This window comes from Antechinus flavipes, chromosome 3 (assembly GCF_016432865.1).
Source record: "Antechinus flavipes isolate AdamAnt ecotype Samford, QLD, Australia chromosome 3, AdamAnt_v2, whole genome shotgun sequence".
NCBI classification, from domain to species: domain Eukaryota; kingdom Metazoa; phylum Chordata; class Mammalia; order Dasyuromorphia; family Dasyuridae; genus Antechinus; species Antechinus flavipes.
Window position 1 is genome coordinate 551,154,851 of NC_067400.1, and position 18,785 is coordinate 551,173,635.

At 33.3% G+C, this 18,785-nt stretch overlaps 1 protein-coding gene across 1 annotated transcript in view; it reads left to right on the forward strand.

Moving 5' to 3' along the window:
* Nucleotides 1–14,442, forward strand: part of ALG5 (ALG5 dolichyl-phosphate beta-glucosyltransferase) — a 65,072-nt gene extending 50,630 nt beyond the window's left edge. The window contains exons 8-10 of the mRNA XM_051987424.1: nt 1,637–1,788; nt 10,803–10,888; nt 14,242–14,442. Coding sequence (XP_051843384.1) covers nt 1,637–1,788; nt 10,803–10,888; nt 14,242–14,357 — 354 coding nt within the window. The 3' untranslated portion in view covers nt 14,358–14,442. The remainder of the gene's footprint in view (nt 1–1,636; nt 1,789–10,802; nt 10,889–14,241) is intronic.
* Nucleotides 14,443–18,785: the final 4,343 nt, after the last annotated feature.

Here is an 18,785-nt window from a genome sequence, read left to right on the forward strand (position 1 = left end):
CCCTGTGGCACTTTTTTTCTAGTCAATCAATAAACATTTATTAAGCATCTGCGATATGCTAGGCACTGTGCAAATTACTGGAGATTACAAAAAGAGGCAAAATATCTGACTACAATCTAATGGAGAAGACAACCAGCCAGAAAATAGGTACAAATAAACTATATTATTTCGATAAATATGAAGTAATTGAGAGAAAAAAGACACTAGAATTTAGAAGGGTTGGGAAAGGCCTTCTCCAGGAGGATGGATTTTAGCTGGGTCTTGAAGGAAGCCAGTAGACAGAGATGAGAAGGGAACACATTTCCGACATGGAAGACAGCTAGATAGAATTCCTGCCAAAAGACTTATTTTATTTTGGAAGCCTATTTTTTCTGCACATAGTCTTTCTATTGAGGCATCGAAGTGCCCCCATGGATAAAGTGCTGGAATTGGAGTCAGGAAGACCAGGATTCAATTTCTGCTTCAGCTCATTAATGTCTCACAGGCTTAGTTTCCTTATCAGTAAGTTGAAGAACATCATAGCACCTATTTCACAAAGCTGTTCAGAAGATCAAATGAGATGATGTAGCCTACCACTTTAACATTTGCAAAGTGCTTTACATGTCAGTGTGAGCTATTGAGTGAAAAACTTTTGACCATCATGTTAAGGAACTATATAACATTTGTACTATTTATTTGTACTTGTCTTACACACAGAGGATTTATTTGTTTAGCATGTGCATTCTTTTTAAGGATCATCTAGAAACTTTCTTGGCACTAACTTGGACAAATGTTAAAAGGCTGCTTAGATCTGCTGTGCAAAGAAATAGAATTGGTCCTTGGACCACACTGGAAAGACTTGATTAGAAGTTATTTGGGGCAATGGAAAGAGTGCTGATTGGGGATCAAAAGATTACCATTCAGGTCCTGGCTCTCCCTCGCTTTATTGTATAATTTTTGATCAAGTCACTAATCTCTTGGAGATTGCCTTTAAAATGATGAAATTGAACCTAGTCCCTCTAAAGTCCATTCCACCTCATAGTCTGTGATCCTGTGATAGCTGTACTCTTTAGCCTCATCTCATAGATTAGGAGTCCAAAGCTCGGGTTAAGTAATTTGGTATTATAGCTGGGATTCAACCCCAGGCATCCTCTCTTCTATCAAGCCCTCTTCTGCTTTTTGCTCGAGGCTATCGTTATTGCATTCTGCCATGATAACTATCAGTTTTCTCTTAAGACTGATAAAAGTTTGTGAGGCAAAGAGGAATCATAAATATATGTGGTGTTCTACTCCTTGCTTGTAGCAACTTAAAGTCCATTTTTCATGGTAGACTGCCTGGAGCCTTGTGCTCTCAGGAAGTACTATACTATTTCTTCTCCTACTCAACCATTAATAACTCAGGAACTCGTTATTTAGTGCCTCTGTTCAGTGGGTTAGCTTCCAGACATTCTTACTTGTTTTTATTAAATTTTTAAAACTGTCCTTTTGATATGTTCTGTTGGTGAAGCTAATGGAACTTTGTTTATATGTTAGGTGTACACAATCAATTCAGAATTAAAACATAGTTATGTGCAGTCAGATACTTTCCACTACTTTAGTGTTCCTTTGACAAATAAATGAAAATGCCATCTAAATTGTGTCTGTACTTTGTTTTCAGCGTTCCTATTTCCGAACTTTTCTCATGCATGGATTCCACTTTCTGGTGTGGTTCCTCTGTGTCAAAGAAATCAGAGATACACAATGTGGTTTCAAATTGTTAACTCGAGAAGCAGCCTTGCTGACTTTTTCAAATTTGCACGTTGAGCGATGGTAAGTTCTCTGACTTGGCAATTATCTAATGTTAAATCTTTTTCTTATAATTGAATGGATAGGCTTTTTAAAATTTTGTGTAAATGTAATCTAGTTTGAGTCATTGCATGTTCATTGTATTTATTAGATCCTCCTTTAAAACATGATTATTAAACATAAAGATTATTTTCAAACATTGAAATTCCAATACAAAATTTTATATAAGCTTACATTTCATCTACTGAAAAGTAATCTTAGTGATGAACAAACAGTATAAAAATAGCACTAAATACATGCCCCTCCCACATTCTTTTTCCATTTCTTAAAGAAACAATGAAGATAAAAAGTTATAATAATAATAGCATTAACATAGAACTTGAAGGTTTATAAAATACAGTACAAATATTAAGTTATTTTATCTTCTTAACAATTCTGGGAAATAGATCTCTACTCTTTACAGATTGGGAAATTAAGTAACTTGCCAAGGGTCAGACAGTTAGCAAGGATCCAAATAGCTCCAGGTCAGATGTTCAATACAGTATGCCACCTAGGTCCTTATCGCATATTTAACAGAACTATACAAATAATTACTTGCATCTGTATCCCAAAAACCATTGTATTTGGAGACTTTTGTATTTAAATCCTTGCTGTGTATCACTCGTGATAAGTTAGTTAAATGCATGATGCCTCAGTTTCCTCTTTTGAAAATACAGTTAATTCATATATTGGACTACCTGCCATCTAGGGGAGGAAGTAGGAGATAGGAGGTAAAAAGTTGGAACAGAAGATTTTGCAAGGGTCAGTGTTAAAAAATTTCCTATGCATATGTTTTGTAAATAAAAAGCCATAATAATAATAATAAAAAAGATTACAGTCATATAGATAAATATGTGTTGCATATATGTGTATCGATATCTATACATATATATACATTGTCTTTATATATGCATGTGAATGTATATATGTACACTTTTTACAAGTTCAGTAAATTTTTTTTCATCTTAAGATCTTTAAAAAAAAAAAGGAAAGAAAATATAATTTCTTTAAGGTCCCTTCCCTGTAAAGTCTATGGCCCTATCATAAATTCATTTGGTTATCAGACTGAGATTGAACAGAAAAACTTTTATATAGGGCCTTCAAAGAGTAACCCTTTCCTTATTTCTTTCCAAATAAATACTTTTATTCCATGTTTGCTGGGTACAGCAATTTTCATATTTAAAAATGTATACTTTAGGGAACTAAAATTTATTGAGCATCAAACTATACTTCAAATACATTATGATTAATATTCTTATCTGTTAATTTATTTAAAAATATAGAACAATTTTGTGTTAATGACTATGTATTGACTACTAAAGGAAATAGTTATATTCAGTTCCATACTTTAATTACTAAAAATATTTTCTTTGATTGGAAGGATCTTAGCTTTTATGCTTAACATCAGGTTTTAAAAAGATAATCATCCTTTTTTAAAAGTGAGAGTCTTTTGAGTTAACATTTCGTCAGTTACTTCTAGTTATATAATATCATCAATCCTCTCTTTGCCTCAATCATTGAAACTTTCCCAGATTCTAATTACTTCATAGTCTCCACCAGTTTTCAGCATCTGTTTCCAGAGAAACAGATGCCACACTAGAAAAAATGAAGTTGCTTAGGAGAAATCTTTGTTCAGAATTAAAATGATCATTTGGATCCAGAGCTTTTTAAATTCTTTATTTAAAAAACGACATATTTTTCCTTGAGCATGCATATGTTGTTACTGGGTAGAATAGCAGAAGGATCAGTGACATGAATAATCACTATGCAATATGAAACCAATGAACATAATTATAAGAAGACACACTTGAAAGGAAGCTCCTCCCCCTGGACCTGAAGTTATTCATTCAACTGTTATATCCAGATGGGCCAAGGAACTTGTTCTTTGTAGTTTAAAAGCTAGGCTTTAGTCATAGCAAATAGTGTTTTCATTGTTGAGGATGTTTTTTTCTTTGAAATGTAAAATTATGCTCGATAAACAAAAATATGATGAAATTGGCTTTAGTTAGGTAGGGTTTTTTCCTTTCAAATTCAATTTTTGTAAACAATAGAAATTAAGAAAAAAAGAATCACTCACTGAAAGTTTAGTTTTCTTTCCTTTATGGCCTATGTTGGTGTGTATGTGAGTGCTTTTTGTCCTATATTTTAATCAGTATATTTGGGATCAATGAAAATCAAAAATTGTGTTCTTCTCTTCTTCAGAAATCTGTCTTGTCCTGTCTTGTGGTAACATTCTTCAGCATTTCATCTAAAGCTAAATGGAGAATCACTGGGGTGTACATGTATTATTTTGTGTTAATAAGCCCTTAACCAATTCATTTTCTTTGCTTTAGGTTTACTGTTTGAAAATGTATTAGTTCTTTCCTTTTAAACACTGAAAAATTTAAAAAGAATATATTTTATTTCATTGTGATTAAATCCCCAGAGTTTCAAAATCTTTGTGTCCTTTATTTCCTAGTATGATCTTCTCATGATTCTTTTTTGAAATAAAATTTTACTGATCTTTTTTCCCATTTCCCAATGTAGTTCTATCTCATTCCAAGGAGTCATTCATTATAATACTGAATAAACCTCAACTTGAATTTTCAATAGAAATGATTTGACGATTAGGAGTGAGAGCTACATGAATTATATAATTGGGGGATGGAATAAAATGATGTTGCACACCTGTAGAACAGTCTAGAAAAACTCTCTTGGGTATCCTATGGACTTTCAAGACAATTTTTGTTAGTTTTAAGCCCCACAAGTTAACTTGGTAATATACCTAAAAGATGTATAGTTTGTTCTTGCTTGTCCTTATGCAATTAGGGGAGTTTGATCTCTTTTAAGAAGATAGCAAATCTGGAAGTGTAATAATCCCATAGCAAAATTACAGGATGCAGATAGGTCCCAGAAAACAATTAGTATTCCTTAATTGTCAGAGAGGATCAGTGATTAACCTTATATGAATATGAGGCCACTTTGTTGTATTGCCAATTGTAATGTTCCTCCCTCAAATCTACAACCTGTCACTTTCTCTAAACCTACCAAGTCCCCCACACACACACACCTTTTTTTTTAATGTGTCAATAAAGAGATCTCATTTGAGTCACTGGCTTTATTGAGTTGCCAATTTGATCCACCTTGTTAACAGCTGTATATGTCACTGTTGATAAACTGATTTTCCTCATAGCCCTGTGCCTCAGTTTATCTTTATTCTATTTGCTTCATTCCTCCTTTCAAAACAGTCTTGAATTTATTTGCATTTATTTTCTTATTCTATTTAAATTTTTATTTGTACATGCTGTTTCCCTTGATACTCTCAAAGAGTAGGGAGTTGTTCCATTTTTTTATTTTTGTATCCCTATTGACTACCACAATGAGAAGGTGCATAGTAGGCTCTTACTAAATGGTTTTTTGTTGAATAATAGAGACGCTGTAGGCTTTTAATGCATCTAGAATTGCAATAAGTGAAATATCCTTAATGGTAGAAATAAAATTCTCCAGAAAGTCACTGCTGCCAAATACCTTACTAATGTTAAAATTTTATGTTGCCACATTTGTTAGTAGTTCTGAAAATAGAATAGTTAAAGTATATTCTCTTCTAACAGTTTCTTTAATCTCACTAAATATATATTTCCTTCCAAGACAATGCTGTGATCAGCTATACCAGTAACACATTCAACCTTGAAAGCTATCTCAACATTTAAAAAAACAGATTTCAGACATTTAACTATTGCTGTTGTTTTAACTATTTAGCTGCACTCTTACTTGTTATAACTATATGATTACTGCTTCTCCCCTCCCCCCCCCCCCAATTCTTGGTATTTTACATAAAACACTTGTTTTCTCTTTATTAATTTAATAATTACCCACAAATGCAAACTTTCCAGTATACAAAGAAAAAAAGTATTGTGTATTAAACTGGGAACATCTGTTATGTAATTTGTTTCTTTTTAAAATGCATATTTAAAAAAGAATAACAAAATTGCCTTATTTGTATTTCCATCTGAATTTTTTTGTTTTATTAATGTTCTTTTCTTTCTTTTTCTGTTTTTTAATATTTCTTTCATTTTCTACTAACTCTACTTCTATTCTTCCCACTTGAAAACCTCCCCTTGTATTTATTAAGTATAGCTAAGCAAAGCAAGATCTTTATCATTTCCAAAAATATCTCACTTTGTATCTGTACTGTAGGCCTTTACCCCTTTCAAGATGTAGGAGGTATGCTTTATCAATTTTCTAAAGTCTTTTATGCTTTTTCTTTCTACATTGTGATTTAGTTCTACTTATTTTACTCTGTATTAATTTATACATGTCTTCCTAAGTTTCTATGAATTCTTCATATTTGTCATTTTTTATGGCATAGTAATTCATATAATCCAATCTGTTCCTCTGGTTCCCTTTTGATAACTTCCTGCTTTATTTCAAGTGTATTGCTATAAGTATTTTACACATATGAGCCCTTTCCCTCTATTGACCTCTTTGCGTTATTTTTCCAGTAGGGGGACAAAGAATATAAGGATTGGTTCTAGTTGTAAATTGTTTTTCAGAATTGTTACACCCATTTATATTCACTAATATTCTGGTTTGCCTAAAGCCCTTGCCACATTTGCAATTTTTGTTTTTTGTCATCTGATGTATGGTAAAACCTTAATATTTTAATTGTCATTGATCAACTAGTGATTCTAGTTGTTTTTTTCAAGATTCTTTTACATGATTGCATTCTTCTTTTGAAAACTGCCTATTCATATCCTTTTACCATTTATCTCTTATAAGTGTAATGCCAAAAAAACTGAAGCAAGATAGAGATTAGAGAGTATTTAATAACTAATTTAAAGAGAGAGATTTACTGGGACCAAATGGATCCATGGGTTGGTTCTCTGAATGAGACTGTTGTCTCCACACATGGCTCAGACTTAGGAGGTAGATTGAGACAAGGGTAGAATCAGGGTGCTAAGAGTAGGAATGGGACTCTGACAGGGTGGAGTGAGCCTTCAGAGATGAGATGACATAATAGGGGAAGGCATCCTGGATATGGGAAGAGGCATCTTGATAAGACAGTATCTGACATTCTGGTAGCTTGGGCTGGGGAGAGGCATTCTGATATTCTAAAACATAAGATCTTTTATCCTTATCAAAGATTCTGATAAAGAGGGAGGGGAGGTTTTGCAGGACTGAGCTTTGAACTGATTATTATAAACTGAAGGAAGCAGAGAAACTGAGTCAGGACTGAGTAGAATAATTAGGGAAACCGAGTCAGTTCAATAAAAGAGAACTGTGGCATAATAGTAAGAATGCTTACTCTTAGGTGATTGTATCAATATCCTCTGTGAGCTATCAGAGCTTTATCAAAAATATTTTCTCTTTTCTCAATTAACTGTGTTTATTGTAATTTTAGTTACATTCATTTTGTTTTTGCAAAAGCTATTTGACTTTTATGTAATAAAAATTGTCTATTTTATCTTCTATTGTCATCTCTATTCTTAATTAGTTTAGGAATTCTTTTCTAAATCATAGCTGTGAAAGGTACCTTTTTCTCCTCCATTAAAAAAAAGTGATCTTTCTTTGAATTCTCCAAAATCCTACATTGGTCACAGCCAGTGTATATCCAAAGAAGGACTTCAGTCAAAACATCCCTACAGCCATGCCCTGCTCTGCTATGGCATGCTGTGGTCTCTAATAACAAAAACATAACAAAATGTATAGCATGATTACATTTTTTCATAAGGTGATTTCAGCCAATGAGCTCTCCTCATGTGTATAAATCTTGAATTAAGTCATCTTTCATATCTGATAAGGAACAGATTTGACTTACTAGGTACTTTCACAATGCAGTCCTTAGAAAGTTATTTAATATTGAAAATCCTGTTCAAGTAATTCTGCTATCATAAAACCTATCTCAGCTCAACAAGCAACACTTCTCTTGTAGTGTACTCTTATGAAATAGAAAACAAAGAAATAATGGAGGAACTTCAGGGTGAAATATAACGCTTAATGTTGAGTTTCCTTCCTTCAGGTTTATCAATCCTATTTAACAGAAGTTTTTATATTTTCTTTTGGAAAACACAAAGCACCCTCTTTTTAGATGATTCTATCTTCTTAACCAGATATTTAAGTAGGATAAGAAAAGGTATTAAGTGAGCTTAAAATAACTTTTATTCTGAATTAACCAACTACCTCATTTTGGGGCTAGTTACATAATTAAATTTGAGCAGGGTAGGGAGAGGCAAAACTCTTAAAAGGGAAAGAAGGAAACCTCACTCTAAATTTTATATGAATTGAGACTAAAACCAATCTGGGCCACAGTAATAAAACATCACTTTATTTTTTTACATATGTATTAAGACTTAAAAGTATAGGTAGAAACTTATGCCACTCATGGAAATGAATGATTAAGGGACAACAGAGAATGCTTTGTCATATTTTTACCTTGGGCTATGCACTTATGCACAGGAGAAATTCAGTGACAAGATGCAAAGGAACACCATAAGTATCACTGCTAATTAGTGTCTCAGTTTCAGCATAAAAATGGATTGTGTTTCTTCCTCAGTGGTGAGAAAAACTACAAAAAAGTGTTTATCCATGTTGAGGAAATAATGGCAAAGTAGGAAGTGTAGTTACAAGTGTTCAAAGCTTCGTTGTTGCTTTGTTAACTTCTTTCATAAGACTGCACTTATATTTACCTACCTGTACAATTATACCCACAGACCTACTCACATTTGTCTCGTAAATATCTGTGTGTTTCTGCTATACTACAGGTGTACAACAGCAAGAAGGGTAAGGGAATTAGCATTTATTAAGTGCCTGCTCTGTAATAGCCACTGTGCTAAGTGTTTTATGAATATCATATCATTTGGTCATGAGTTAGTGCTATTATCATCCCCATTTTACAGTTGAGGGAGTGGAGACAAAATTTAAATGACTTGCCCAGATTCAAACAGCTAGAAGCCTCAGGTTGAATTTAGATTCATGTCTTCTTGATTCCAGGCTTCTATTCATTGCAACACCCCACTGCCATAATAGGGAAAAAGAAACCATCAGAAAGAGAACCTTGGGTCATAACGTTTCGAAGAAACACTTTGATTACCTGAGTAGTGGCAGCAGAAATTACCTAAACATCTGCAGGCCCCCATTAGGGGTTTTCTTTGAGACTGATGTTGTCACCTCAATATTGCATTATTGATTAAACATGAAACAGGCTTTCAACCTTGCTTGAACAGTTTAAAGTTAGAATTGATAATCATCTATCTTAGATGCTTTAGGTTAAAATATTCTTTAAAACAAAAGGCCTGTCTGTAAGGAATGACTAGCAGGATGAATACAGAGAGGCTTGGAGAGACCTACATGGACTGATGCTAAGTGAGATGAGCAGAATCAGGAGATCATTATACACTTCGACAATGATATTGTATGAGGATGTATTCTGATGGAAGTGGATTTCTATGACAAAGAGACCTAACTGACTTTCAATGGATAAATGATGGACAGAAACAACTACACCCAAAGAAGGAACACTGGGAAACGAATGTGAACTATTTGCATTTTTTATTTTCTTCCTGAATTATTCTTACCTTCTGAATCCAATTCTCCCTGTGCAACAGGAGAACTGTTCAGTTCTGCAAATATGTATTGTATCTAGGATATACTGCAACATATTTAACATATATAGGACTGCTTGCCATCTTGGGGGGGGGGGTGGAGAGAGGGAGGGAAAGAAACGAAACATAAGCGAGTGCGAGGGATAATGTTGTAAAAAATTACCCTGGCATGGATTCTGTCAATACAAAGTTATTATTAAATAAAATTAAATTAAAATTAAAAAAAAAAAAAAAGGCCTGGCTTCAAGATTCTCTCCATCAAATTATCCAAATGCTCTGATTTCTTTTTTGTTGTTGTTGTTGTTTGGTTGTTTGGTTTTGTTTTTAATTTTATTAAAGCTTTTTATTTACAAAACATATGCATAGGTAATTTTTCACACTCACCCTTGCAAAAATTTCTGCTCCAGATTTTTCCCTCTTTCCTCCCACCTCTTCCCCTAGATGGCAGGTAGTCCAACACATGTTAAATATGTTAAAATATATATTAAATGCAATATATGTAAACATAGTTATCTTGCTGCACAAGAAAAATCGAATCAAGAAGGAAAAAAAAAAACCTGAGAAAGAAAATAAAATACAAGCAAACATCAACAGAAAGAGTGAAAATGCTATGTTGTAGTCCAGACTCCTATCTCTGGGTGTATATGGCTCTCTTCATCACTGAACAATTGGAACTGGTTTGAAGCATCTCATTGCTGACAAGAGCCACACCCATCAGAATTGATCATCACATAATCTTGTTGTTGCTCTGTACAATGATCTCCTGGTTCTGCTCCTCTCACTTAGCATCAGTTCATGTAAGCCTCTCCAGGCCTCTCTGAAGTCATTCTGTTGGTCATTTCTTACAGAACAATAATATTCCATAACATTCATATATCATAATTTATTCAGCCATTCCCCAGTTGATGGGCATCCATTTAGTTTCCGGTTTCTTGCCATTACAAAAAGGACTACCACAAACATTTTTGCACATATGCATAGTTTGGTAACTTTTGAACATAGTTCCAAATTGCTCTCCAGAATGTTTGGATCCATTCATATTTCTACCAACAATGTATCAGTGTCCCAATTTTCTCACATCCCCTCCAACATTCATCATTATCTTTCCCTGTCATTTTAGTCAATCTGACAGGTGTATAGTGGTATCTCAGAATTGTCTTAATTTGCATTTCTCTGATCAATACTGATTTGGAATGCTCTGATTTCTAATCAAGACTCTCCATTTCTCCTTTAATTGGATCATAGATTCTTTAAGTCATTTTGTCTCCTTTAGAACTTAGCTTTTTACTAATTTCAGCATTTATGGGTCTGTCCTTCAGAGCAACTACATAAACTATACAACTGCTTACAAGCTGATTTTAATTATGCCATGCAAAAGATCTAATTACAATCTGATTTGCTTTTATTTGTTTATTTCAGGGCATTTGATGTAGAACTTCTTTATATTGCGCAATTTTTTAAAATTCCAATAGCGGAAGTTGCTGTCAACTGGACTGAAATTGAAGGTAAGTGTGAACTGGTATATATGACAACTGATCTAAAATCAGTTAAGATTGTTTCCTTTCCCTGTTGCTCTCCTACTTACCTTTCTATATCAATGGACCAACTCCATGGAAAGACTATTTTATACTTTCTGTCCAATTTTTCCAGTGGGAGAGATGGTCTTTTTTAGTCAAGAAACTTCCAAGAGATTTACTAAGGATGGCTTAATAGGTATCAGAAAATGTACCATTCTTTTCAAAACTTAGCAGAATCTTTGAGGATAGACATTGTTTTTTGTTGTATTGTGTTTGTGTGACTCATTCTGGAGATATTTAATGAGCATCTTATATATACCTAATACAAGGGATTGAAAAATAGATAAATATGCTCCATATATGTATTTTTAAAATCTATTCAAATCACTTATTTTTATTTCATGCATATTTATCTTAAATCTGGGGAAAAATAAATGTTTTGTGTCTCTCTATACTTTTGTTAATAATAAGGAACACATGGGAGAAGAGGAAACTGCCTCTTTCAATCCAGATTTAAAGTTGTTCTAAATTTATAGAGTTAGAAAATTGCCTTGAGATAGTGAGAAGTTAAGCGATTTTCTCATAACCCTTTAGCCAGGATGTTTCAGAAAAAGGATTTTTAACCAAGTTGTTGTGATTCTGAGGGCAGCCCTCTATCCACTATTGTGTACTACCTCTTAGTCCATAAATATTCTGGGTTTGTATAGTGATTTTGTTTAGAATTGTAACCTTTTTGCCAGATAGAGTGCCAAGCTGGGCTTCTATTAGCTTAATGTATAATTATATACCAGTAGCTAATTATAAGTGTGTCTTTGGCTTGGCACTAGTTCTGACATTAACTTGTTTTGTAAGCTGTGTCTTCTTTAAAGCTTATAAAACAGCAAACAAAATCAGATGAATGAATTCCTGAGTAAATGTTACCTTTCTTCTCATTCCATTCTTGTCCTTTCCAAAAGGATATCTTACTTGGCCATCAAATTAATTCCATATCTGGAAGATCTACTCAGTCTAAGAATTAATCCCATCTTCACAAAGTTCTCCAGATTACAGATGTTCTAGATTCAGTCTGTGTCTCCCTTGGCTATTCTAGAACAAATGTCTTAGCTTACTTTGGTTTTGAACTAACCCTGTTTTAGAGAGTGGAAGAAGAAGTATATTTTCATTGCCTATGCCTTCATTTTTAGAATCAATTCAACAAGTATTTGTTAAGTGCCTCCCACTGACCAGACGCTATGCTAGGCACCAGGAGTACAGAAACAAAAACAAAACAGTTCTTGCCCACAAAAGACATGTATTTCATTGTAGGGAAAAAAAATCCATAAATAAGTCAATCCAGAATATATTAAAAATGAATACAGAGTGTAACCCATGACTGTGTAACCTATCTAACCTATACTGAGCTCATATGGACAGTGTGATCTCAAGAAGGCTGACTCTTTTTATTCTTTGGCCTATGCTGGCTCCATGCAGAAGTTTTGCTGAGAAATTTCCAAATATAACTCATGTCTGGCTTTTCACATATGTAAAGAGTCCCCAGTTTCCACATAAGCACTCAAGATAATAGAACAAATGTAGAACACCCTTTATTTCGCCCTATAAAAAATTCAAAAAAATTCACAAAAGTTTGTAAACAGAGAAAACACTGAAAATAATAGGGTGTACCAGCATTCCGATTAATCCCTAGTACTCTAACAGGATCTTCAAATGTCTTTTGCAGACATATGGGAGACTCTTTTGGACTCCACTTAGCAGATTTTATGGTGACCAAATCTTGCATAGTAGTAGAAGGGGGTCTTAGGTCAGGTTTGTGCTTCCCCATTTTGTTACCTTAGCTCCTTATTGCCCAGCAGTGGCTGACATATTGGCAGTTCTCTCTCACCTTGCAGTTGCTCTACAGGTGATCTGCATGACTGTGGTATCCAAGAAAAATCTCCTTTCTCTGCTACAGAGCTAGATCATGGAAGTCCCATTGTAGAGGGAGTTTTTCCCCTTCTCTAATTAAGAGACTGTGATCAGGAACATTTCCCATAGACTTCCCTCTCTGGCCATGTGGGCAAACATGTCTCCTTCTGCCTATGTGCCTGCAAGAACTATTGCTGCCCTCTCTTAGCCTGAGATACCACTCAATCAAATTCTCTTCTCCCTGACCACGTGAGAAGGCTGTGCTCAGGTACCTGCCACTTCTATGTTCCTTCTCCTAGACAATAAGTAAGATTTTCAGGAGTGGCAGAGGATCCAATAAATAAATTGTTTATCCATTTGCATTCCTTAGACAATTGCATTACACTTTAATTTTAAGTGCTTTTGTTTTCTCATTTATAAAATAGAGATAATGGTACACATCCCATAATTACTTTTATGGAATGGGATCAATATGCTCAGAGCTTTTTGTCCTCCTTAAGTTTTATAGAGACTACTAAAATAAGTTCATAGTGATGGGAGAAGACACACTTTAAACATGGAAGAATACTGATAGTAAAATTAACTTGATGCCAATAGTTTTTGTACATTTATAAATATGAACCTATTAACAGTTTGGGTGAATTATGCTGCATAGCTTCAGAAAATTAGATTATTTGTGGTATGACAGTCTGTAAGCTAACCTGGTAATTGGGTATCATGGAACACATAAGAGATTTGAAAATGGAAGAGATCTTCATTCATGGTCTGGTAGCTGCACATTTTAACCAAAAGGGCCTCACCCAACCCAAGCTGAAGTTTCTTCATCTACAAAGTAAAGGCAACAATCCCCATCACAGCAGTGTGGTAAGGAAAATCCTTAAAACACTATAAATGTGAATTATTACTGAGATTGCATTAGTGTATGGTAGATTGTTTTTTGTGGATTTCCTACATAGTATTTTGACTATTTTAGATATAATTATTGCTTCTCCACTAATCTAATGAATTATTTCATGAAATATATATTTAGAAGGAAGGTTAGAGATCACCTAATACAATCTCATTTTATAGATGAAAACACTGAGAGCTAAAGAACTGACAGCTTAAGTGACTGAGGCAGGATTCCAACTCAGGTTTTCTAGCTCCAAACCCATGTTTTTTGTATTCTGTGATACTACGTAGTCAATTATCATTATTAATCCAAAACTGTATGTAGTTCCCTGCTAAAATTCTGGTAAACTTTCTAATTTTATTTTCTTTCTAGATTTTGTATTTCATATGATTTAAATATGAATATGTTTAAACTGGTCATGTTTTAAATAGGATAGAAAGATCATGTCAATTATAATACTGGTTGACGTTTAGTGTGGTTTTTAAAATTGATTTTCCCTTTAGTGCTTATTCAAGCCAATTTATTTTAAGTTCTTCTTTAATTATAGGTTCTAAGCTGGTCCCATTTTGGAGCTGGCTACAGATGGGCAAAGATCTACTTTTTATACGACTTCAATATTTGACTGGTATCTGGAAACTTGTAAACACTCGGAAAAAAAATTAGGTCATTTACAATTATTGAGGATATTCATGTGCACAATTGCCATTTCAGTTGAAATTAAATATTAAATAAAATTGAGCTAAAGCTATGGGTCTTGTCTACTTTTTTTTTTTTTAAGAAGACAAACATTTTCAATTTGTATTTGCTGCTATTGTGAATGTTTGAACACAGCTCACTTTCATATATATATTTATACATACAAAAATGATTTCCTATATGTAGCTGATTTTAATCATGTTTTTCTGTATTTAAAAGATAACTGGAAATGTAGCAAGTGGTGTTTAGGAATAACTTTTGTTAGAAAAACTAATAGTCAAAATTCTGTTCCAAGAACAAATATGACAATTTTATTTCTATTTTGTATAAAGTGTTCTTGTCTCACTAGATAAGGTTATTGAAATCTTTCTTTTAATCAAATTCAGTAGGAATCATAAGCAGCAGTTTCCAAATTTTGTTACAAGATTCAGTTTTCTAATTTGGAAACTCTTATCTTTTAGACATTATAATGGCTTCTGTTTTTAAGGTAATAGCCTCAAAAAAAAAATTCATTTAGAAAAGAGTTATATCAAAAACACATGTTCTAAGCTATGATAATTTGAAATTTGTAGATTTTTAATTGTTCCAAAATGTTATTTTATAGTACTTGGGTATTTTTGAGGAAATTTTTCCTTTTATTTTATTTTTATTAAAGCTTTTTATTTACAAAACATATGCATGGGTAATTTTTCAACACTGAACATTAAAGTTTTCTGTTCCAAATTTTCCCCTTCTTCTACCCCCTCCACCAGATTGCAGGTAGTCCAATACATGTCAAATGTGTTAAAATATATATTAAATCCAGCATATGTATACATATTTATACAATTATCTTCAAATTTTTCATTAATGTCAGTTTTACATTTAATGTCTCTGAATTTTCCTTATTAAATATAAATTATATTTTCAAGAGATTTCAGACAAAAATCAATATAATTTTAAAATATTCTTTAAAAAATGGTTTCCCTAAATAAAATTTGCAATAATCTTAATTGCCTGAATATAAAAGTAACTTCAGTTTTAGTAACTTAACAATACTCACATCACATATATTTTAAAAGACTACTACCGTAGCCTTTTAAAACTTTCATTAGAATATTGTATCCATACAACACCCTAATTACTCCTGTCTGTGCTTTACTAATTTGCATATCAGTTTCCATTCTTGGAAAAATATATATATATATTGACCTTCCCTAGACGGTTCTTCCAAGCTGTGGACAAAAAGACTTTTTTCCTAAGTCTCAGAAAGATGTGTTATATTTTAATATACTCTTTCATATACTTTTTATAAGTTTGTATATTTCCTTCAACTTGTCTTATACCACAACAAACTTCTTGTTATTAAGACTTTTTTCAGTCATGTTCAACTCTTCATGGCCCCAGTTGGGGTTTTCCTGGCAAAAGTACTAGTTTGCCATTTCCTTCTGTAGCTCGTTTTTTAGATTGAGGAAACTGAGGCAAAGAGGGGTAAGTGGTTTGCCCAGAGTCACTCAACAAGTCTAAGGCCAGATTTCAGCTTAACAAGATGAGGTTTTCTGACTTCAGGCCTGGTTTTCCATCCACTGGGTCACCTAGCTGCCTCATGATAACTTTATATTATATAAAAAATAATCTACTCAAATACACTTCCTTCACTGAACCAGGTAGTAAAAACAAATAGAAGTGAATTATGTGTCTATAAATCTAATTAACTAATAATTCCTGAAGAAGACAAAGTGAAGACATCTCCTGCTTTCACTTATGCTATGTTTAAAACTCTTCTTTCATCCAGATTGAATCTTTGCTTATGAATTATGTAAAACTTTGAATAATCAAAAATAGCAGCATTATTCTTTTATGCCTGTGTAACCAGAATAAATCAGTAATTCTACAGTTCTACAAAGGTAGCTGCTTAGCTTATTGAGTGATCCTTCATTTAATTTATATTTTTATCAATGTATGTGATCTTGATCTAACTTGTTAATTTTATGGGTTTCATAGGTTCTTCATCTACTTAAATGAATTAATTTCTAATTTTAATTCATTTTATGAATATAAATAATTTCATTAAAATTTGAAACAAGTACAATAGTTTTTCAGATAAATATATTAATAGATTTTATCAGTAAATCATTTGTTAATGGGGGAAAAGTGCAGAGGAGAGGAAACAGTAACTTTCTTATTAAAGGTAATATTTATATATTTTTAAATTCTAATAAGTTCTTTTTCTTATACAACTATTTCTTATTTTTTTGTATGTTGTAATGATTTTGTTCAATTCACAATAAAGACTTTATTAAGTTGCCAAATCAAAGGAAAGGTTTGCATTTTAAATGGAAGAGTGTGAAGACCGAGTTAACACCCTGGATGCTTTAGAATCAGCCAGAGTCAGGATAAGCAAAAGTCCTTGGTCTTTATTCTGGGTCTTTAGGGGTAGAAGTGAACAGGATGGACACAGGATCTTCACGACCTCCTTTTTTCCTGTCTACCGCCAAAGTGACTCTGGCTTGTCTTACTCCACCCCCAATCCTTCCTACAATTCTCTGTATACACCAAAAGATTGAACCAGCACAGAATAGTGGGCAGGGCCATTTTCCAAGCTTATGCTAATAGAATATTGTCCAACAGTTGTCCAATTTCAGTGCATCAACTCAGAATTTCAGCTCTTTATCGAAGAGGTTGTCCCAAATTAAATATTTTCACTTTAGAATACAGATATTCATAGGAAGGTAAAACCTCATTTAAATGTTAATTGTTTTAATCAGATTTACCTTACAACTTGTTAAGTATTTTTAAAATAGGAATTTTTATTTGAAGAGAAACAAAAAAGTCAGAGGAGAAATTTTGAAGTATAGACATTTCAGCCCTTATTGTGTGCCACAATGGAAGATTTTCTTTAGCCAAAGACTAGTCTGAGCGCCTGAGAGCCCCAGTTACAAGAATAGAGAAGAGGGAAGTAGCCATGAAGTGGGACAATGATGAAGAAAAAAAGGTGGCAGTGCTGGTGCCAGCAACTGCCTGTATGCCACAAAAAATGATCTCATTCACTCGGCACTTCTGTAATTGGCCAATAGATAGAAAACACATTATCTTAGGAAGGGAAAGAGGTATTCACTGGAAACATTAGTCATCCATTATCATTCCTACTAAAATAGACTTTCCCCTTACAAAACCATCTTTTTCTTTCAAGATGTACCTCATAAATCATTTCTTTCATGAAGCCTTTAAGAGTAATTATCCAGTTTAGATTATTCTAAACAACAACAACAATAATAATAATCTACCAAATGTTATGATTAAATATAGATTCCTACACAAATCTGATCTGTTAATATTTTTAAGGAACTAAAAGCTGGCCAGTATCCTTTAATACTTCATTGGATGCCTAAAGTCTTACTTGATAATGGGATTCCTTCATTCTGTGCTATTCATTTAATCCAAACCTCAGCCTGTGGAAATTTAGTCAGTGTACTCAAAACTTTTCCATAAGCCCCCTAACATGCTAGATCCCTATCTTAATGCCCTTAAACATTATCTTAAAATATTCAAGCTATCCATTTTCCCTTGATTTTGCTACATACCTAGCGCACCTCCTTTTCTTAAAATATATCTCTGAGATGATTGCTTTAATATCATTTCTTGCTTACAAATCACCCTGGTCAGATGCTGTAGCATATATGTGCCCACCATCTTAGATCTCTTAGTTCTCTACAGCATTTAGGTTTATGCACAGTTTTGTTTCTTCTGAGTTAATTGTGTTTTATCATGTATAGTCATATAGCAACACTGAAAGAATATGGTGTTTAAAAGCTTGAGTTTTTGTTTTGGGGAATAGCTCAGTGTCTCACTCATTGTCCAGGTTCTTTTTTCATATGATTGTTCTGAGGAGTGGGAGTCTAGTTGACTAGAACATGAACCGAGACCCTCAACTGAAACCTTTTATTCACATCCTACATTACTGAACCTCATCAAGATAGAGGAGTGAATTCTGAGAGCCTAACAGTACCATAAATATATTAGGAATACTGCCCACCACTAATCTGTACCTGGTTTGTGAGGTACTGGTACATCTGGTTTCTCTTAATGTTAGTGCCTTCCCTCAAAGACTATCTCCAATTCATCCTATGCATATCTTCTTTGCCATAGTTCTTTACACGTTGTTTCCCCGTTTGACTGAACTCCTTGAGAAAAAAGAACTATTTTATTGTTTTTGTTTTTTATCTCTACAAGTTAGTACAAGGTCTCTCACATACAGTAAAGACATAATGAATGCTATTAACTTGATTTACCTAAGTGAGCTCTCAGATAAAAATATTGTAAATAGGATCAAAAGCCAAGGCTTTCAAACTTAATTCACTGACAGTCTTCAAGAACTCAAATATGTGAAGATATGTTGACCAGTTTCCAGGCAAA